Genomic DNA, 21,675 nt, shown 5'->3' with positions numbered 1-21,675 from the left:
TTTTTCCTTTTTGTTTTTAATGCAATAAAGTGCTGGGTTTTGTCTCAAGGCAATCTTCACAACACCTTATAAACTTTACAGTCCAGAGAATCACATTTATGGACAAAAAGACTGAGGTTCAGCGAAAGTTTAGAATGTTGCTTAGCAGCCCACAGAATAGAAGTGGTGAAGCCAAGATGTGAGCTCGGAAATCTTTTCTGCCATACCTATGACCACCTTGAGGTAATGAGCAAAGGTTCCACAAAGTGCTAAGAGATCTTGCTTCTGCAACTGCAAGGTCAAGGGCAGTGGGTAGACAAGAAGAGGGTGGCACATGAATGAGCTGCAGAGCTCCAGGGGCTCCTGACCATGACTGATGGTCATGGCCATCTTGAGTCGCATCCTAGACCTGTGAGCACCTGAGGCCCAAATGCCATGCCACAGCCATTGTGATCAACATAGGCGCTGAGATGCAGTTGGCAAGGCGCTGTTGGTAAGCAAAGGCAGCTCCGAATGGACTCAGTAGGGAGGTGACTGAGGGTGACCCCAAATTACAGATGCTACCGTCATGGACATGAATGTCCTCTGCTTGGCCTTCATGCATGGCTTAAACGTCACTTCCCCAGCAGACTTTCTTGAGCTCCCAGACTAGCGTTAAGTCCCTGTTGCCCACACCTCACATGCTCTGTGCTCTCCCGTGGAAGAATGCACCTCTCCTGTCCATGCGGTAGCTCTCTTCCCCAGTGCTTCAGTTCCGAGGAAGGAGACCATCTGTTTTGTTCTCTGCTTTATCCAACACCCCAAGCACAGTGGTTGGCACAGAGAAAGGCTCAACAAACACAATTTCAAATAAACCAATGAAGGATTTGGTATTATGCTTTCCAGCAATTCTACGCCTGCCTTGGAGCTCTTTGGGGAGCTTTCAAGGGATAAATGTCAGTCAGAGCTCCACCCCCAGAGACTGAATTAATTTGGGGCGACAAAGGAGACCTGGGGTTTAGGACTTTGAAAGCGCTCTCACATCTATTACGCCATTTGATCCCTACAAGTAGCCCGAGAGACAGAGTGAGAACATTTTTTCCTGATTTGACAGGGGAGGACACTAAATTTTGTATGTGGGCACATGTGTGTGAGGGTGTGTGTGATGCATGTGTGAGTATACGTGCATGCTGTGCTTGCACATGGGTGCACGTGCATTTTTGCCCATGAGTGGGCATGTGCATGTACCTGTGTATGTGTGGTGTGAGGTTTTTAATGCCTGGCTCAAGTCATAGAGTTGGGCAGTGGCAAAGCTTCCTGAATCCTGGTTTTCCTCGCCACAATAGGAGATTTCAGGTAGGTTTGCTTTCTGGGGCACTCGTGCGTGTGTGGGGGCGGCGGGGGTGCGGGCAAGAGCTTTGGAGGGTAAAGCAGGAGAAGGAAGGAAGCATGAGAAGTTCCTTTCCATGCATATTCTAAGAAGCATCACTTTCAGCTCTCCTTGGGCAGCTGTCCTGTCACCAATCTGCCAACAGTTTACAAGGAAGCCTGGCCTGGGCGGTCACCAGGATTACGATCTCTTTCCCATAAATGAATGCCTGGGGCAAGGCAGGGGAATTCCTTGGTACCTTCTGTTTCTGTCTGACCAAAACCTCACCCTACTAGCCATGGCCTCTCACCTCCAGAGAGCCCAGTCAGAACCACGCTGTGGGCTGTGGGATGTGGATGTATTCACCACCGCCCCGGAGCTACCGTGGGGTAGTATTCCTTCCATCCCTTAGAGCAGAGCCACCTCCTCGGCCCGGTTCCTCATCTCTCGCCATCCTTGATGAGCTCCTCTGCCCTCCCCCATGACTGGGCCTCCTCCCTGTTCTGGCTCTAGGGCCAATTTCATCACTTCACTGTTTATAGCCTTTGCAGGGAATCTGGGATGACTTAAATCAAGCAAGGCTGACACCAGGCTTCAGCAAACACCCTCTCAAAAAACACAGAGCTTTGTTATAACCAGCTTTCCCAGTGGATAGCCCCCCAAATTAGCAACTGTTAGCCAGTGGAAATTGCTAACAAGGCGTTCCAGTACTGCACCAAGTGACCCATGGGAAGGGAAGTGGCAGCTTCCGGCTGAGGATCTCGGATCTCTCTAGACTAGGGAGACCACGAATGTTTGGCCATCTTCCCTCCACTGACATCTCAGCTCCATAACTCACAGCCCTCTCCAATCCCCAAAGAGGTCTTCTCTCTCTAATCCCTTGGATTTCCTGTCTTCCAGCACTAAGCCCCGGACCGTGGGGACCCCTGACTCATCTATGTCTGGAATGTTGTAGTAACTCACCACTGTAGCCTCGTTCACTTAATAAGAACATAATCCAAAGCATTTGTGAGGCTCTTATAAGCCGAGCCCTTTGCAAGCACAAGCTCATTATGTTCACGTTATACCAAGATTGTTCTGATCAGAGTATGTATGGATGAAGAAACAGACATCAAGAATGAAAAAGCCCTGGCTGAGGCCCCAGAGTAGTGATTGATTAGAGGATGACTGACTAGACAAGCATCCGTAGTCCCTCCTTGAACTAGGCCAAGCGGAGTTAATAGAGATGGCAAAATAATTTCCTTCCCCTCTCCGTCTTCTACGCCTGTTCTCCTGCCATCAAGGGCAAACTGACTTAGTGTTAGGTGCACCAGCTCTCCAAAGGTGTTTCAGGGATAGAGAACCACAGCCTGAGAGGGTGGGAAGGGAATTTGCAAATTCACCTCCATCATGTTACAAAGGCTCAGATAGGTTAAGTGGCCTGGAAGCTGGTTAGTGACTCCTAAATATCCAAGAATCTGAGGCAGGATCCAAACACGCATTTGAGTGTCTGCAGAGTTGCACATGCCCATCTCAGAAAGGTCTCAGAACTGGGACAAGGCCTTTCCATACAAGCCTGATATCAGTTGACAGGTCACATTCCTAGCAGTTTGCTACATCCCTGCAATCAGGAAAGCTCCCCTCAGCGACTTTCAGCACAGGGTTGATCACATAGTGGATGTTTCATAAAGATGTGTTTTCTGACCCTCTGCAAAGGCCTATGTTTTCAGTTAACTGTTATCCTCTGCTATTTTAATCAGGAGCTCATGTGTCTTTAAAAAATGAAGATTGATGACTTAAAATAGGGTTGAAATCTGGTTTATTCTTAGGATTCTCCATGACTAGGGAGTGCTGGAGACAATGGATGCATTTGGGGTGCAAGGCTTGAAGCAGTGAAGGCGAAATTTATAGACCAAGGGCTGATGTTTGAACTGCAAAAGAATGAGCTGGTGGAGGAATGGGTAGGAGCAAAATGTTGGCTCTGCTTCTCCTCCCCTTCTCAGAACAGAAAAAAGGACATCATATTCTCCTCCTAAAGCTCCAAGGGCTCTTGTTTGCAGGGGTCATGTTTTTCCATTGTTGTCCCAGTTAATTGCCTTACAATACCACCTGTATGTAACATGTCTATAACTCTCTAAAGTAAGGCACTGGTTCTTGTTTGTGTCATGTATAAAGAAATGTAGGACTCTTGACATGCTGAAAATTGAGGAGTGCCTGAGTGTGAAGCATGCTGGGTGTCTGGAAGGGGTCATGAAATCTTCATGTTATAATAGGCTCTAGGTGTCTGGAGAGAGGCTCCATTTGTAGGAAGGCAGAAATAGCATTGGTTGCCTTCTGTCTCTTCTCTCTTTCTCTCTCCCTCTCTCTTTCTCTCTCTCCTCTTCCTTTCTTCATCTTCCAGGAGCAAGGTTATTTTAGCAGGAGCGGGTGGGCTTGGAAGAAGACACTGGAGAAGGTAAGGTGATGCTGGGACCTAAAAACCTATGGGAAAACTCCTCTCTGGGGACAAACTTGGAACAGCATGGGAATCATGAAAATGAACATCTGAGACTCGGTGAGCCAGTTTCTGTCTGCCCTGTTCCCAAGACCCCAAGGGACCACAGCTGCTGTGAGGGAGGGCCATGGTCCCTGTCATAAAGAAGCCAGCCCCATGGATTTCCTAGTGAAAGGCACAGCCAGGCCCCAATCTTATTGCAGCGATTACTATCCGAATTACAGGCAGGGTGCTTAGAAAAAAAGTTAAATAGCCTGAGAAGACCAAGACCAAGGCTGCAAGCCCAGACCCATAAAATAGTGGCAACCACTAGAGAGTTGAAAGGGCCTCTCTTCCTGTCATCCCTTAGGTCACAATATCCATCTCAAACTCCAGAAAGAAGGACAGCCATAAAAGGAGAAATTCCTTTTTTTTTTTTAAGCCTCTGCTCCCACAGAGCCACGTAGCAAGTTTGATGGAGGGTGCATGTCTTGGCACATTGCTAAGCACGGTCACTGATTCCACTGGGGTTGAGCTTGGTTTAGCTCTCCCTTTGGGGGTAGAAAACAGCCCGGACCTGTTAACCAACTGCTAACTCAACTGTGGTCACCGATGCCGGCTTTCTTTTGGTGCCCACAAATGTGTCCTTGGTTCCCTCTTTCGCCTTTCTGGGACTGCATTCTTCCATCTGAGTCAACAAGGGGGAGAGATTCGAGGAATTGAATAAAAGGTCTTTCTTTGGGCACTTCAAGGAACATATTTTGATAATTATCTTCCGCAGGGTTCACAGAGTGGGTTTTCAAAACAGCCAATTGGATCAGTAAAAATAAAGATTTAAGAGTCTTCTCTGGAGCCAATGCTGTATTTAAAGTGCAGAATAGCTATAGTTTAAGGTTGGAGAATGCTATAAGTAAGGCTGCAAAATTGTTTTCATTAGAGCCCTTCCGCCACTACCCCCTCTCCACAGGCTTCCTTTGTGGGTTTGTCTGTAATCGGTTGGGAATCCTGCCTGCCCACTCAGGTCTCAAGACGTGGGTCCTTTCCCTTCAGATCCTCCTGCTCAACAAGTTGTCCTTTTCTGCTTCCGTGGCTCGGCCAGTTTCTCTCCTCCAGCACTTGCCCCTTTTTTGGTTCCCATCCTCAAGCTTCTGCATCCCTAAAACCACATCTGCTGCTCTGAGACAGGCTTCTCTCCCGGTTCCTGCCACCTCCGCCTGAATCCCTTCGGCTGCCTCCCAGTCTGTTCTCGGTAACCACAGAGGTTGTGGGTAAATCCCTGCTTTATCCTAAACCTTCTTTAACCTAAACAAGTTTCCTCTCCTTTTTTGCCCTCCACTTTTCTAACTGGAACCCTATTCCAGGTGGTGCAATTCTTCATTAGATGGGCACGGCCCACTCTGCACAGACATTCAGCATCCTGGCCTTGCCCACTAAAGGCCGGTAGCAATTCCTGGTCATTGTGACAACCCCGAATGCCCACCCATTTCTAAATACCTGCTAGCAGCCTGGTGCTGCCTCTAGTTGAGACAAGAATCCAGGCTACTCACCCAACACAACAGGCGCTCTCGCCCCATTACTTACACACTGGTCTCCTCTGTGTACACGGCACTCCCCCCGACTCCCCTGAACCCCGTGAATTCAGAGGGATGGGAGTGGTGGGAATCACCGGCTTTCTTTTCTTTTCTTTTCTTTTTTTTTATAGACAAGGTCCTGCTCTGTTGGCCAGGCTGGAGTGCGGTGGTGCCATCACAGCTCAGTGCCACCTGGACCTCCCGGGTTGTAATGATCCTCCCACGTCAGCCTCCCAAGTAGCTGAGGCTACAGGTGTGCACTATCACACCCAGCTAATCTTGCTTATTTTTTTGTAGAGACAAGGTCTCACTATGTTGCCCAGGCTGGTCTCAAATTCCTGGCCTCAAGTGATCCTCTTCCCTGGGTCTCCCAAAGTGCTGGGATTACAGGCGTGAGCCACCATGCCTGGCCGGGAATCACCAGTTGTCTTGATCCCTCTTGTCACCTCTGATCCTGCAAACCCTAGCCTGTCTCGCAGGGGCACCCCACTTCCCTCCTCTGAGCTTCATGTTCCTTATGCGTAAATGGTGGGGAGATGGTCCGCTTCAATGAGCTGCTGTGAAAATCCAATGAGATGTATATGAAAAGTACCTGGCACATAGTAAGTGCTTAAAAATAGTAGTAGCAGTCACTTTTATTAGGATTATTTTTCTATACTATTCCAATGAATGCTCTCATTTATGGTCATCTCCCAACCCCTATCACTCCCAGGACCAATTTCCAACTTACAATAAATCAGTTTTTCAAAACATATCCTATGGGACACTAGTCTCAAATTATTATTTGTGAAAAAGGATTATTTGATCAAGTAAGTGTGGAAAACATGGCATACTCTATCGCCATCTTAGAGATTCACATTCACACAGCAAACATTTTGAAAAGTGCTGCAAAAAAAGTAATAAGCCCATTTAAATCTGTGCTTAATTCCATGTTTCTCAGACTTATTTGGCCATGGAACTTCCTGCAGATCTTGAAAAATAAATGTATCTTTTCATTCTAGGACCTGTGTTCACAGGCAGAGGGACTCTGGATAATGACATCACCTGGATTGGATTATTTCTTCATTCTGTCTCCTGCCATCAGCTTGAATGGAGGCAGCTTTTCTGTTGAAACTCAGGGCTCCTGGACATGGGATTTACTGTCTCATCTCTACACATCTTGCCTGCCCTCTGGAGCTTAAGGCTTATCGCTGTTCCATCTGCTTGATCTCAAGCCCCTTCCCTTCTTTATCCCCAGTGCACTAAGCCTTTCCTCGCTCTCCTTCCTCCAGGCTCTCATTCGCCCTGAGCTCCAAGACCAGCCCAGTCCCCAGGGTTGGCTTCTGCCCCCGGAGCCTGTAGTTCTCTCTCCTGGCCACCGTCACTTCCATCCTCAGCCTGCTTTCTTCGCACTGCACTAGGGAAGCCTGGCGCTGCAGGATAGTGTCAGAGGGCGGCACACATTTGGCTTCAACCAAGTCCTGCCGTCCGGAGCCTCACTTCCCATTCCTGGGTTCCTCGGGGGTCAGTCCCCCTCATTCTCTAAAGATGAGCTCACCCCCTCCTTTTCTGAAAGGATCAAGATCATGAGGTTCCAACTCCTTTCTTTATCATCCACTAACTCTGTACAGATGCCTACACTTCAAACCCAGCCTAGGGGAGGGATGGGGAAAGAGGCCTTCTTGTGCATTCTGAGTAGCCTGGCACCCTCTGTCAATACTGCAAGGGCGAGTGCCCTTTGACTCAGTAATCCTTCTTCTAGGAACTTCATGTTAACAGAATAATTATACAACTAGGCCAAGGTGTACGTATAAAGGTGATCACTGCATTCTATGATACACCTGGGGGAAAAGGCAAATAGCTAAAATGCCCATCTCTAGGAGATTGGTTACATAAATTATCACAGAGTCTTACTATGGGATGTTACGAAACCATTTTTAAAAAATACTGCAAGGTGGGTGCAGTGGCTTACGCCTGTAATCCCAACATTTTGGGAGGCTAAGGCAGGAGGGTCACTTGAACCCAAGAGTTTGAGATCAGCCTGGGCAACAAGGTGAAATCTCATCTCTCCAAACAATACAAAAACTAGCTGGGCATGGTGGCATACACCTGTAGTCCCAGTTACTTGGGAGGTTGAGGTAGGACAATTGCTTGAGCCCAAGAGATCGAGGCTGCGTTAAGCCATGAGAGTGCCACTACCCTCCAGCTTGGGCAACAGAGCAAGACCCTGTCTCAAGCAAAGAAACAAACAAACAAAAACACAAGCAACAACTAAAAACCACCACCAACAACAAAAACCCCAAGTAATCGGGAGGCTGAGGAGGGAGGATTGCTTGAGGTCGGGAGCTTGAGACCAGCCTGGGCAATATAGCTAGACTTCATCTCTACAAAAAATACAAAAATTAGCTGGGCATGGTGGCACCTGCTTGTAGTCCCAGGTACTTGGGAGGCTGAGGTGGGAGGATCCTTGAGCCCAGGAGGTCAAGGCTACAGTAAACTATGATGGTACCATTGCACTCCAGCCTGGGCACAGGGTTAGACTGTCTCAAAATAAAATAAAATAAAATAGAAACAAAAATAACATGGATAGTATAATCTTATCTACATGAAAAAAATCTGTGCAAACATACACAGAATGAATTCTGAAGAATGTTCATCCACATTTTGTCATTTATTATCTCTAAAGGGTAGGAGTTCAAGTGAGTGAATGTTTCTCCTTTTCGGAATGTTTTCGTTTTTTAAAAAAAGAATAAATGTGTTATAAAAAGGTTAAATGCAGCTGCTAGTAATGCAGTTTGTCTGTAACCATCTTTTCTCCTTCCCTTGCCTCCCGATAGATTCTTTCTTCTCAAAGCAAGTCTCCCCCAATTCCACTGCTCTGTCCCCAAGTCCCCCCATGCCTCCTCTTCTGTCCCTCCACCTTCCATTGAGCACGGGTCATCCCTGCCTTGAAAACCCTTTGAGCTGGGCCCTGCCTCCGACTCTAAGGACATAGCTCCTCCCGCGCCTTTGCTTCTGATCTACCCTGCCCCTCTGGCCCTTGCAACCTGGCCTTCTCTGATCCACGAATCCTGAGCTAACTCTGCTGAACAGCAGTCAACATGGGGGTTCATTTCCTCCCCCTTGGAACTTTCTCCTCTCAATTTCCATGACATTACCATCATGGTTTTCTGCCTGTGTCCTTGACTGCTCCTCTTGGCTCCTTTACAAGCTCATTTTCTTCCTCCCACTCTCTAAAAGTAGAGGTTTCCCAACATGGGCTAAGGTCACGAGAGAATATCTCCAGGGGCAAGTGGCAAACAGGCCTTCTCTTGACAAACCCTCCCAGGGCTCTCCCATGTCAACCAGACACAACCGCATGTCCTTCATGGAGCACTCACGTGCTCTCTGGCTTAGGGCTCCCTCAACTGCAGGCCATCTCTCTCCCCCACCACCACTCTTCCCCCCGGACCTGCTGTCCAGCTTTTCCCAGCACTCCTTCCTGCCTTCTTCACTGACCCCATCCAAGTCTTCCCCCACCCTTCAGCTCCTCTCTGAAGCCTTTCTGAACTGCCCAACTTGAAATGCTCCCTTTCTGTCCCGGGATTCTCATCCAATCTCCCGTATATGCCATGCATTTGTTCTTTTGTGGCATCTGCCTGGATGATTCGGTTCTCGTCTCAGGTGTGCACATCTTGTTTCTGCTGGGAGGGCAGAAAGCACCCAGGCTTGCCTTCCAACTAGTGTGCTTCCTCCCTGAAAGCAGGAACTCCATACTTGTTGGCTGACTGAAAAGTGTGGGCTGGGGCAACATCCCAGAATAACCCATTTTTTAGCTTGGGTTCAGGTGGAGGGAAGGTATCTCATCTGAATCATGAAGAAGGTGCCTGCAGGTCTCTACCTGGAGACATTGAGGACACCGATGGAAATACAGCTGCGAAGCCCAGAGAAGCGAATCTGGTGCCGTCAGATTTGCCGACTCCCACGTGTCACATCTTCAAGGCTGGGAGAGATTGTTCAGGGAATGGGTGCCATCAAGAACCAGGAGCCTGTCTGTGGCTGAAACCGAGGACGCATCTTGAAGAACAGCAGCAAAGAATGAAAGCCAGGAAAGGAGCCCAGCCCACCCCCAAACTCTCTCGCTGGGACCTCCCTTAAGACACTTATCACTGTTAGTGTTTTTTTAAGTGACTTGGACACAAATCCTACATGTACTAGTAAAGAGGAAGCTCCTTGAGAGAAGGGACAGCATCTGAGCTCTTTGTAGCTTCCTCAGTCCTTAGACATATATAGACGTACAGACCCTGGCACCTGGCAGTCGTCCCATGGATGTTTGTTGAATACAGGCATCTTTCTGCATCTTTACGGAATGCCTGTGTGAGGTTCTGAGGATACCATGGTACAGTATAGATGTGCACACTGAACAGATGTAGTGGACACCCCTAAGTGCTAGGAACAGACAGAGACCCCACTCTCATGAAACTTACACTCTGGTACCATCCTGTGGGATCATCTGGTCCACCTGGATAAGGGGACTGACCCCAGGGAGTACCAGCGACTTCATCCCAGTGATAAAGTTGGCCTGCAACAGGGCTAGGCCTGACCCTGGGACTCAGTACTCTACACACGTGCACACATACACACACACACACACACATCACTAAATTAAACATGATCAAACATGGGCAGTGCATGTATGAGAGGCATGCCCAGCTATGCCACACTGTGCACCAATTCTAACACCCAGAACAGCTGCCTGTCCTTCATGGAAACTGCCAAGCTGTCCATCAACCTAGTCTACTGAGAAACAGAAGGCTTTTTCCTCGCTCTCAAATGAGCCTTGGGACCTGAGTCTTCAGTTATCAGGCTTACCCCCACCTAGAGGGCAAGATGACCGTTTTGGCCGGGGGTGGGGGTGGGGCGGATGTTTAAGGGTTTCGAGCTAAACTCCAACATCTGAGCTGCTGGGCTCCCTGGACCCCTCATTCAGGCCATCTGGTGGCTCTTTTCACCTTCACCACATCAGTTCCTTTTCTTCTAGCCCTGGCTCCTTCCGGTGCCCCTGGGGAAGGAGGTCAGGCTTTCTGGGACCCCCAGCCTGGCCGCTCATGAGTGGAGATCCTCTCCTCTCTGCCAGGCGAGTGGTGCAGGGTGGATTCCTCCTGGGATTGCATCTCTGTATTTTCACAGCCCCTCCTCTCCCCACCTCCACCCTTTGCCCACATGAAGTGGGCACTGCTCTCTGATTCTGCAGGGAGGGGCTGTTCCTCCCACTCCTGAGGAACACAGGGCTGCCCCCTGCCCTGGTCACCGCAGCCAAGCACAAGTCTCTCGGGGCAAAGAGGCCACATGGTGGGCCCGCTTCCAGCCATCTCACCACTGAGTCACTTCCGCTCCCCAAGTAGTGCTCAGGCACAGAGCTCTTGGGCCTCAGGGACCACCCAGGAGGACAACGGGGCTGAAGAGGGCAGATGATGGTGCCAGGACTAGACATGTTTTTGACTCTCAAATCAGTCTTCACAATGCACCAGCCTGTGTCTTGGGCATCTTGGGGGCGGGTCCTTCTCACTGGAGGTGTGGAAACAACCCCACGGGTGGCTGCTAACGGCTTGGACAAGCCAGTGGGAAGCCCCAAGGTGGGCCTGTCACCAAGGGGCTGGTGGCACCTGAGTGTCCTCTTAGGGCCACAAGCGAGAAGGGCCAGGTGCCAGCTTGGATCAAAAGAGGCGGTGGCCTGGGAGGCCCAGTCAGCTGGCCATGGGGCAGGAGAGGCGTGGAGGTGGAAATGGCTTGGCTGGCAGAGTGGGCCCTGGCACTCGGCCACTGCTGGGCTGGGCAGCCCAACCAGCGTGTTTTCTTAATCACCATCCCCACCATCGCCCGTTCTCCATACAACATCACATCACATCACATCACGTGTTTATTGTGAGCAGGGCATGATCCTTTGCCAACAGATGTAATTCGAAGATTGATGTGGCCTTTGGAGGAGCACGGAAAGGGCTGTCTGGAAGGGGCTGCCTCCCCTGCTCTGCCAGGCACTTTACGTTTTCCACTCGGGTGAGAAAAATGTTGGTTCTTTACACCCCACAGATCCCAAAAGACAAATATTTGCTGTCTGCCCTGCCGTTTCCATCTCAGGTAGAGGCGGCGGCTCTTCCCGGCTGCCAGGGAGGGAATTGCTGGAAGTCAGTCCTCAGCCCTGCAGCCCGGGCAGCCCCTGCGATGTTACGGGAGATCACTGAGGGGTTTCCGGAGGCTGGAGGAAAAGCACACCAGCGCTGCCCTCAGGGCCTCCGTAGACAGGAATCTCGCCCCGCACATGAAGAGGCTGTGGGATCCAAGGGAAAGGAGGAGAGAGGCAGGGCTTGGCTTCCTGTATAGGAACCCACAGCACAAGGACAGCCTGGAACTCCGCAACGTGGTGTCAGCGGGTCCTCCTCAGGCACCTTCTTTTAAATATTCATTCACACCAGCTTTTTTCTTCTCTATTTCACAGGATTTTGGCCCTGCCTCTTTTTTTTTTTTTTTAATAAATTTTATTTTTTTACAGACAGGGTCTCACTCTGTTGCCCAGGCTGGAATGCAGTGGTGCAATCACGGCTCATTATACTTCAAACTCTCAGGCTCAAGTGATCCTCCCTCCTCAGGCTCCGGAGTAGCTGGGATTACAGGTATCTGTCACCATGCCCAGCTGGTTCTCTTATAGTGCTTGTCTGGAATTGGAGTGGAGCCACTGAGAATGTGAAACATCTTACCACCATCATCAAGGTTCAGGGCAGTGTGGCCCCTTGTAAGATGTGGTCCAAGACCTTTCCGGAGGCTTCCAGTAATGGTCTGCCCTGGGCCAGCTGACTGCAGAGGGTTCAGCTTGCAAAGGTGTCTCAGTGAGGAGCAGGACTTGGGGTGAGGCTCCCCTCGCTGCCTGCCAGGTGCTCCCTAGGGCTGATTATAACTTGCTTGGCTCATCCCGCACAGCCTAGGACTTGGGGAGGCCAGCAGGAAGCACAGAAAGGTGCCCAGAGGCAGAGGGAAGGAAACCACAGAGAGGCAGGGTGGATTCCAGACTAGAAGTCAGGAGTCCTGGGCTCTAGTCACCCTGACTAACTGTGATTCGTAACAACTCACTTCTGTCCACAGGACCAGCCACATAATTTGTGGGGCCCAGTGTAAAACGCAAATGTGTGTGTTTGTGTGTTGGTGGGACAGGATGACTTGTTAAAAAATTGTAAGAATTTCAGGCCGCATGGTGGATCAAGTCTGTAATCCCAGCACTTTAGGAGGCCGAGGTGGTAGGATCATTTGAGTCAGAAGTTTTAGACCAACCTGGGCAACATAATAAGGCCCCGTCTCTACCAAAAAAAAAAAAAAAAAAAAAAAAAATCCAGACATGGTGGTGCACACCTGTAGTCCCAGCTACATGAGAGGCTGAGGTGGGAGGATCACTTAAGCCCAGAAGTTTGAGGCTGCAGTGAGCTATGATCATGCCACTGCACTCCAGCCTGGGCAACAGAGTGAGTCCCTGTCGCTAAAATAAAATAAAATAAAATAAAATAAAATACATTTTTAAAAAGTTTAAGATAGCACCTGCAGAGCATTAAACCAAGTGTGGGACCTTGTAGGATGGCACTGGTTGCCGAATCCATGAAGCCAACCCTACCTGCTTGGGCCTCAGTTTCCCTAACTATGCAATGTGGAGGCTGCATCTGGTCAGAAGTTTGTCGGTGGAACCCTTTCTTCCAATGAACCCTCAGGCCGTTCTACATATAAGAGACAAACAGCTGCTCTGGTTGAAGTAGGCTGAGAGCTCTGACCCCACCTCTTCCACCTCCATACCTGTCAGTGGCACCTGAGAGTGTGGCTGAGAGCCCTGTAGATGATCTCAAAGGCCCTTTTCAGTTTCTACTTTCCATAAGTGGATGAGGTGGTGAGGTTCTCACTGCTAGGAACACAAGCATCTGCCGGGGGTGTTACAGGAGGATTACTGAAAGACACCTGGAATGGCGTTAAAAACCTCAAAGTTTCCCTACCTCATGACTCCAAAGCCTGCTTCTCCTCTAGCCTTAAAATGACCTTGAAGACCAAGTAGGGGCCTAAAGACACCCAGGCCCTGGAAATGGCCACTTGGGATCATGTCTGGTTCTTATTTCCATCCCAAGAACTGGCCGCAAGGGCCACCCTGGTGCTGGCTCACCACCCTGGGGAGAGCTCAGTCCTGGCCCATGGGGCTTCCCCAGTAGCTTCCTCACAAGGAGGTCAGAGGGTGGGTCAGGCAGGGTTCAGGGGTTGGGAAGGGCAGGGCCTGGGCTGAGGGGCTCTGACACTGCAGGTCTCTTTTGGGGAAGGGCTGGAGGTCCTAGGGGAGAATCCTAAGCCCGGCCCCCGGTTGAAAGGCTCGGTGGGGGGCGGGGGCTGCAGGGGCCTCTCTGATGGGTCCCCAGGGTCGAAATTTACACTGCTGGAAATTTGGGTTGGTGATACCTTTCTGCGCCTACTGGTTAGAGGGATCAGAAACTTCTCTGGACTTTAAAATTATTTGTGAGGTTAGAGCAACGGCCGATGACAACAAGACTGCAGGGGCGTGTGTGAGTGTCCCCATCCCCCTTCTCCTCTTTGCTTCCTCCGGTCTTCAGGGATCCGTCCTGTCTTGCAGGATGACCAAAAAGGCAGGGGAAAAGCCAGAGGCGCCCTGCCCTCCTCTCAGCCTCGACTGCTGAAAAGGCGCCCCCAGGCCCTGGGTGGAGCAGGGGTGCAGGCGGCCCCCCTCTGAGCTGCCCCCCACCGGCCGCGCTTACCTTTCATGGTCCCTTCCTTCGGGGCCTCAGGAGGGCCCCGCTGCAGGCGGCTGGAGCTGTAGTGGAGCCGGGCAGCCGGCGGGTTCTCCAGGGCGCGGATCGCCGTCCTAGGCGCCGCCCGCGGCCGTGGGGCTCCCGCCCGGACTCATGCTCCGGCGCGCGGGCTGCGGAGGCGGCGGGCGGAGTGGAGGGTCCCGCGGGGTCGCAGCCTGGGGACGCCCCGCCGGGCGCCTAGCGCCGCGCCCCGCCGCCCAGAGCGCGCATCCCGCCGCCGCCCGCGCTTCCCGCTGGGGCCCCGCGAGGTCTGCCGCCGCCCCTCGCCCCGCGCGTCCTCCCTTCCTCCCTCCCGCCTGCTCCTCTCCCTCTCCCTCCTTCCCTCCCTCGCTCACAAGCCTCCCTCCCTCCTCGTCACTTCTTGGGCCCTGGCCCAGATCAACTTCCTTGGTATTTTCAAAACTGCCGCGGCTGGCCTCTTTGTGCAGCCGCGGGCACCCCCCCAACCCCGCCCCGCCCTGCCTCGCCCATGCGCCCCCGCAGCCCCAGAGCCCGGCCTCGAACCGGGTCCCGCCGCGTCCTCCTTGCCCGCGCTGTGACTGCAATGGGGGACTCACTGGGAGAGCTCTTTGATCTTAGTCAATTTCACAATCGGGACTGCCACGTGGCTGGGGCAGGGGTGGGGACCCCAAATTTTAGCCCTGCACGTTTTTCCTCACCCATCGATGGTGTAGAGGACCTGGGAGAAGGACGTCCGGGACCGCACATTTTAGTGCTGAAAGTCGCGCGTCCAGGGCAGATGTGGAAGGTTGGCCACCCTGTGAACACCCTGGCTCTGCCTCTGCCGAGCTGAGTGACTTTGGGCATCCAGTTCACATCTCCAAGCTTCCGCTTTCTACATGGGAGAACTGGACCTGGAGTGCGCCACATTCTGTGATTTACTTTTCATTTTTATTTTTTTGAGGCTCTAGCCGTCCAGGCTGGAGTGCAGTGGCGCAATCTCGGCTCACTGCAACCTCCCGGTCCTGGGTTCAAGTGATTCTCCTGCCTCAGCCTCCCGAGCAGCTGGGAATACAAGCATGCACCACCCCGCCTGGCTAATTTTTATTTTTTTACTTTTTTTTTTTTATTTTTATTTTTAGTAGAGACTAAAAACGTTGGGCAGGCTGGTCTGGAACTCCTGACCTCAGGTGGTCCACTCACCTCATTCTCACAAAGTGCTGGGATTATAGGCCTGAGCCACTGCACCTGGCCATCAAATTCTGTGATTTTGTTGGTGGAGGGGCCTCTGGGGTAATTAGTGACACCCAAGGAAAGTGACTGCAGGCAGGGAATTGAGACTGGTCATACGTGCCCCTCTGGATTCTCACGTGTCATTTTTCATTGATTGAACAAACATTTACTGAGCTCCCAGCTGCCGGCCAGGTCTAGGTCTGCTCTGCCCACCCCACAAGCTGCCCCTGCAGGAAATCAATCAGGTGACATGGATTTTAGAAAAGAGAAAAGACTCATTGGCAAGGGCACCAAGAGAGGTGGTAGGAGAACAGCTCTGAAATCCACCTCCCAGAAGGTAAGACTTAAGGATATTTATGGGTTAGGGAAGTCGAGTGGTCTAAGCCATGGGGAAAGGCGATTGGCAGTGGGGACAAATGAAGAAACATGTTCATTCCATGCCAGTGTAGTCTGAGCTCATGGTATTTCATAGGACATGTATGCAGAAAATGGCAGTGTTAGCATGATCCACGGGTGGAGTTTTTTGGCTCTCTGACATTGAAAGGCCACCTCTCGGGGCACTTGCCCAGTTGAAGGACCAATGGTCTCACCAGTTTGAGATGGACAGGAGCTGGTCCAAGTTCCTAAAAAACAACTGAAGAGATCATTACCTTGGTGACCTATGAATGTTACCTATCAAGTAGCGAATGAAGGTTAAGTTTTAAGTTTCAGTGTTCAGTGATGTAGCCTTCAGCTTCATGGAAAAAGGGAAAAAAATAAAAAGAAAAAGAAAACACCAAAAAAACAAAAAGCAAGCAACCAAAAGCAAACAGGGCAGCCAGATCATATCAAATCGGTTTCACTACAAGGGACTAGCCTCTGCCCCAAGCTCTGGAAGTGTGAGGAACATGTCACATGGCCAGTCTGGTTAGGAAAGCCAGTAATGAAACAAGTAGTAGTGCAGAAGTGGGATGAATGTTTTAAGAAGAAAAGTTCTGGGAGAAACGGGACCACAAAGTGGCACAGGTCAGCCTGGTCTCTCCTGATGCCACAGTCGGCACCATCTCCCCATCTCCAAGCCCTATTTAATGCTGAAGTGAAGCAGGTGAGACCCAAGAGGAAGAGAAAGTGTCTCCTAAGCCTGGAGTAGAGAAAAGGACAAGGACAGCCACCCCTGTCTGTAGATCCCATCAGATCAGCCAGGGTGATGCTGTGTTTTCTCTAATCTCCATTTTGCCATGGCAAGTTTACAGATTGCAAAGTCCCTTCTCTCCATGATCTCAGCAGAACTTCACAACACCTCACCTGAGGGAGGTATCCCAGGGACTGTGCTGCCCATTTTACAGATGAGGAGACTGAGGTTTAGAGAGGGCATTGCCTGCCTGGTGACAGTCATGCGCTCCTGTCACCTGTATCTGGATTCCGAGTTTGCCACATGATCTGAGTCTCCCAGGACTAGGGCATGGATCAGGAGAGCTGTTTTGTAAACACCAGGGAGATACTCACCTTGGAAGTTACCTGTATGCTAACTTATTTACCTTGGAGGTTACCTGTATGCTAACTTATTTAATCTTCATGTCCACTCTATGAAGTAAGCAGTATTATTGCCTTCATTTTTCAGATGAGGAAACTGAGGTATGGAGAGGGTAAATAATGTCCTTAGTACCACGGAGCTAGTAAGTGGAGACCTTGGAATATGAACCTAGGCAGGCTAAACCCAATGCCTGTGTGCTAAGACACGGTCCACCACACTGCCTCTCAGAGGGTGCTCAAATATTTGTTGACCGAAAGTACAAAAAGTGTGGGCATGTGAAGTAGTACAGCCATTGTGGAAAACAGTATGGAGGTTCTTCAAAAAACTAAAAATAGACTACTGAATGATCCAGCAACCACTGCTGGGTACATGCCCAAAGGAAAGGAAATCAGCATATCCAAGAGACGTCTGCCATGTTTATTGCAGCACTATTCAGAATAGCCAAGATATGGAATCCATCTAAGTGTCCATCAGCAGATGAATAGATAAAGAAAATGTGGCATGTATACACAATGGAATACTATTCAGCCATAAAGAAGAATGAAACCCCGTCATTTGCAACAACATGGATGGAACTGGAGGTCATTATGTTAAGTGAAATTAGCCAGGTATAGAAAGACAAATGTTGCATGATTTCACTCACATAAGGGAGCTACAAAAACGGACCTCATGGAGGTAGAGCATAGAATGGTGGTCACCAGAGGCCGGGAAGGAAGGTGGATGGGGAGAGGGAGAGAAGTTGGTTAAGGGGTACAGAAATACAGCTAAAGAGAAGGAACAGGTATTTGATACTACAGTAGGGAAATTAGAGTTAACAACAATTAATTGTGTATTTCAGAAATAGCTGAAAGAGAAAAATTGGAGTATTCCCAACACAAAGAAAAGACAAATGTTTGAAGTGATGGATGTCCCAGTTACCCTGGTCTGGCCGTTACACATTGCATACATGCCTCAAAATATCACATGTATCCCTAAATATACACAACTATGACATATCAAAAAGAAAAAAATAAATAAAATTAGAGCTTACATCATAAAAAAAAAAAAGAAATAAAAAATGACCCTCCTTTTAATCCAACCTTTCTATAGTTGGTGGTAAAAATGGCCTAACCCTGCCCCTGTGGTGTTAAAGTGTGTGGGCATCCTGGGCTGTTGCTATGATAACTCAAACGCATCAGCAAAGAGGTGGTTCACACCTGTAATCCCAGCACTTTGGGAGGCCGAGTCAGGTGGATCACGAGGTCAGGAGATCGAGACCATCCTGGCTAACAAGGTGAAACCCCGTCTCTACTAAAAATACAAAAAAAAAAAAAAAAAAAAACTAGCCGGGTGTGGTGGTGGGATCTCTTCCTCGTAGTTGCCAAATATGATACCCTTCTCAAAAACCTGCAACTTCTTCAACCATTTTGTAGCATTTAACACCATTAGTGAGGGTTCTCCAAAGAAACAGAACCAATAGGACATATGTATATAGCTATGTATGCATCTCTTTATATATATCCATATCCATAGATATAGGTGTATAGAGAAAGATTATATAGATAAAGAGAGAAATAAATATTTTAAGAAATTGGCTCATGCAATTACGGAGGCTGGCAAGTCCAAAATTTGCAGGGCAGACTGACAGGCTGGAGACCCAGGAAAGAGGTGATGTTGCAGCTCAAGTTTAATGGCAGTCTGGAAGCAGAATTCTCTCTTTCTCAGGGGACCACATCTTTTTTCTCTTAAGTCCCTTAATTGATTGGATGAGACCCATCACATTATGGAAGGTAATTCACTTTATTCAAAGTTTGCTGATGTAAATGTTAATCTCATCTAAAAAATACCTTCATCTTAGAAACATCTAGAATAGTGCTTGACCAACTATCTGGGGACTGTGGCCTAAGTTCACACATAAAATTACCAATCACAAACTCCATTGACAGCTCCTTCTTGACGCTTTTCTGGCTTATCTGATCCTACATACTTCTGGTCCTCCTTCTAAACTTCTTTGACTTTCGCTGTTAGCTTCTCCTATTGGCATATTTTTTATTTCTCTTTCTTTCCTTCTTTCTTTCTCCTTCCTTTCTCCTTCCTTCCTTCCTTCCTTCCTTCCTTCCTTCCTTCCTTCCTTCCTTCCTTCCTTCCTTCCTTCCTCTCTCCCTCCCTCCCTCTCTTCCTTCCCTCCCTTCTTTCCTTCCTTTTTGCTTTTTGTTTTTTTGTTTTTTTTGGAATAGAGTCTCGCTCTGTCACCCAGGCTGGAGTGCAGTGGTGCTATCTCGGCTCACTGCAAGCTCTGCCTCCTGGGTTCACGCCATTCTCCTGCCTCAGCCTCCCGAATAGCTGGGACTACAGGCGCCTGCCACCACACCTGGCTAATTTTTTGTATTTTTAGTAGAGACTGGGTTTCTCCTTATTAGCAAGGATGGTCTCGATCTCCTGACCTCAAGATCAGCCCACCTCAGCCTCCCAAAGTGCTGAGATTACAGGCGTGAGCCACCATACCCTGCCTTCTTTTCTTTTTTCTTTTCTTTTCTTTTCTTTTCTTTTCTTTTCTTTTCTTTTCTTTTGAGACAGGGTCTCACTCTGTCACTCAGGCTGGAGTACAGTGGCACAGTCTTGGCTCACTGCAATCTCTGCCTCCCGGTTCAAGTGATTCACCTGCCTCAGCCTCCCGAGTAGCTGGGACTAGAGGCGTGCACCACCATGCCCAGCTAATTTTTGTATTTGTAGTAGAGATGGGGTTTCACCATGTTGGCCAAGCTGGTCTAGAACTCCTGACCTCAGGTGATCCGCCCACCTTAAAAGTGCTGGGATTACAGGCATGAGCCACCATGCCCAGCTGGTGTGTTTTCTAAATACAGGCATTCCCTACCCTTATGTTAGTGTAAGTAACAATCGCTGCGGTAGCAATCATCCCCACACCCCGTTATCTTTATACAATGAAAACTTATTCCTCACTCACATTGCAATTCAATATGGGTTAGGCAGTTCTCTTCCAAATGATAACTCAGGGACCCAGGGTTCTTCTATCTTGTAATACCATTATCTGTAACAAATGGCCCCTAAGGTTGCTGCAAAATGGAAGAGAGAATGGAGGATCATGCATAGGAGAATTTTATGGACTGGGCTGGAAGTGGGATACAGCACTTTTACCCACATTCCATTGGCCAGAGCCCACTAAACTGGGCTCAACCTAACAGCAAGAGGACTTTAAAACAGAGGCAGCCATATGTCCTGGAAGGAGAGAAGAAACACAGATCAGGGGGTACCAGCATTCTCCATATAGTTCACCTTCCTGGTCACCAAATACCTGTTCGCTCCTTTGTTTTCACACATACAACACATTCACCCCTCACCATGGAGGCAACTCAAAGTCCCATCTGATCATTGCATTGAGATCAAAGTCCAGGCTCTCTGTGTGATCCTTATTTGTCAGGTCAGCCTGTAGCTCCCATATAAAATGGGAGGAATATGGATCTGATCATTACAATCAAAATGCCCATTTAGAAAATGGAAGAATGAAAGACACAGAGTTGCTGCTGATCTACAGAAATGTTGAGATCCCTCAGATGTTGTAAAGATCTCTAACCCTGGGGTGGGGAAAATTGCTTGTTTAGGCCCTGATGCAGATCTCTGGAAGAATTCTCTTGTCCATGACACCTTAGACATGCCCTCTGGAAGGTGATTCCTCGTGTATCACCCTCTTTGTGCACATCTAAAGTGGATGTTGGGGAATGAGTCATTCCTGAGGGCTGTTCACTTCTCACAGCCCACTTCTTTTTGGAGCAAGGTTGTTTTTTTACCTCCACAAGTCAGGATGACACAGGACAGATGAGCCCTCAAATTGGGGCTTAGCCTGGGAGGGTTGTTGGCTTCACCTAGGAAAGAATCAAGGGAGAGCTGGTGGTGTTAGACAGTAACTTATATTGAAATGGCAGTGCACATCGGCAACAGAGGGACTGCTCCTTGCAGAGCAGGGCTACCCCACAGGCAGTGTGCCCAGATTAGCAGCTCAGAGGCAGTTCTGCAGTCATATGTATACCCACTTTTAATTATATGCAAATTAAGGAGTGGTTTATACAGACAATTCTAGGAAAAGGATGGTGACTTCTGAGTTGCAGGTTGTTGCATGGAAAGGGGTGGTAACTTCTGGGTGCTGGCATGACAGTGGTAAATTGACATGGCATCCTGATGGGTATGTCTTATGGGAAGTTCCTTCTGCCACGCCCCTGTTTTAGCTAGTCCTCAGTTTGGTCTGGTGTTCAAGCCCCATCTCTGGAGTCAAGTCCCACTTCCTACCTCAAAGGCACAGGTGAAGGTCTGGACGTGTAGGGGTTTTGGGCAATGATAGTCCCTCAACACTTAGCAAAATCTCATCTATTTGCTTCTAGTCCATTCCATGGGCCGGTGACCACACCCAGAGTTTTTTCCTAGCTGTAGTTTCCAAACCTACTGTTTTCATTTGTTTCCTCTCCCCCAGGCCTCTTTCCCTAAGGGCAGTCAGCTACATTGATGCTACAAGAGTTGACTGGAAAAGCCACATCCTTAATCTAATCATTCCACCTGGCTAAGTCTAAGAGGGCCTTGGCTGCTGGAAAGTTTTGCAATTTACTTCTATTATCTGGGATCTACAGGCAGTTGGTGTTTTCCTTCCCTTTAGGCTTAAATTTTCCGAACTTTGTTCCCATTCACTTCTCTTTGCAAACCAGTCAATTATTTCACTTTTCCTTGTGTTCCTTCGTTAAACAGAGGCAATAGCAGAGAACACACCGCTACCTTGCTTATTTCTAACAGATGCCCCTAGGCACGCTGACTTAGTGGTAGATAGCATGAGGCCTGCTATCCTCAATATC

General features: G+C 49.2%; 1 protein-coding gene across 2 annotated transcripts in view; it reads right to left on the bottom strand.

The window, feature by feature from the left end:
- Nucleotides 1–14,422, bottom strand: part of SCARA3 (scavenger receptor class A member 3) — a 39,035-nt gene extending 24,613 nt beyond the window's left edge. The window contains exon 1 of one of the 2 annotated variants that reach the window (XM_010378117.2): nucleotides 14,101–14,422. In XM_010378117.2, the coding sequence (XP_010376419.1) occupies nucleotides 14,101–14,107 (7 nt within the window). In that variant the 5' untranslated portion in view covers nucleotides 14,108–14,422. Of the gene's footprint in view, nucleotides 1–9,209; nucleotides 9,297–14,100 lie in introns of those variants that run through there. The other variant, XM_010378116.2, reaches the window with a different exon arrangement.
- Between the last annotated feature and the right edge of the window lie 7,253 nt (nucleotides 14,423–21,675).

The sequence above is a fragment of the Rhinopithecus roxellana genome, chromosome 9 (assembly GCF_007565055.1).
Source record: "Rhinopithecus roxellana isolate Shanxi Qingling chromosome 9, ASM756505v1, whole genome shotgun sequence".
Classification (NCBI taxonomy): domain Eukaryota; kingdom Metazoa; phylum Chordata; class Mammalia; order Primates; family Cercopithecidae; genus Rhinopithecus; species Rhinopithecus roxellana.
This window is presented reverse-complemented; position numbering and strand designations above follow the sequence as displayed.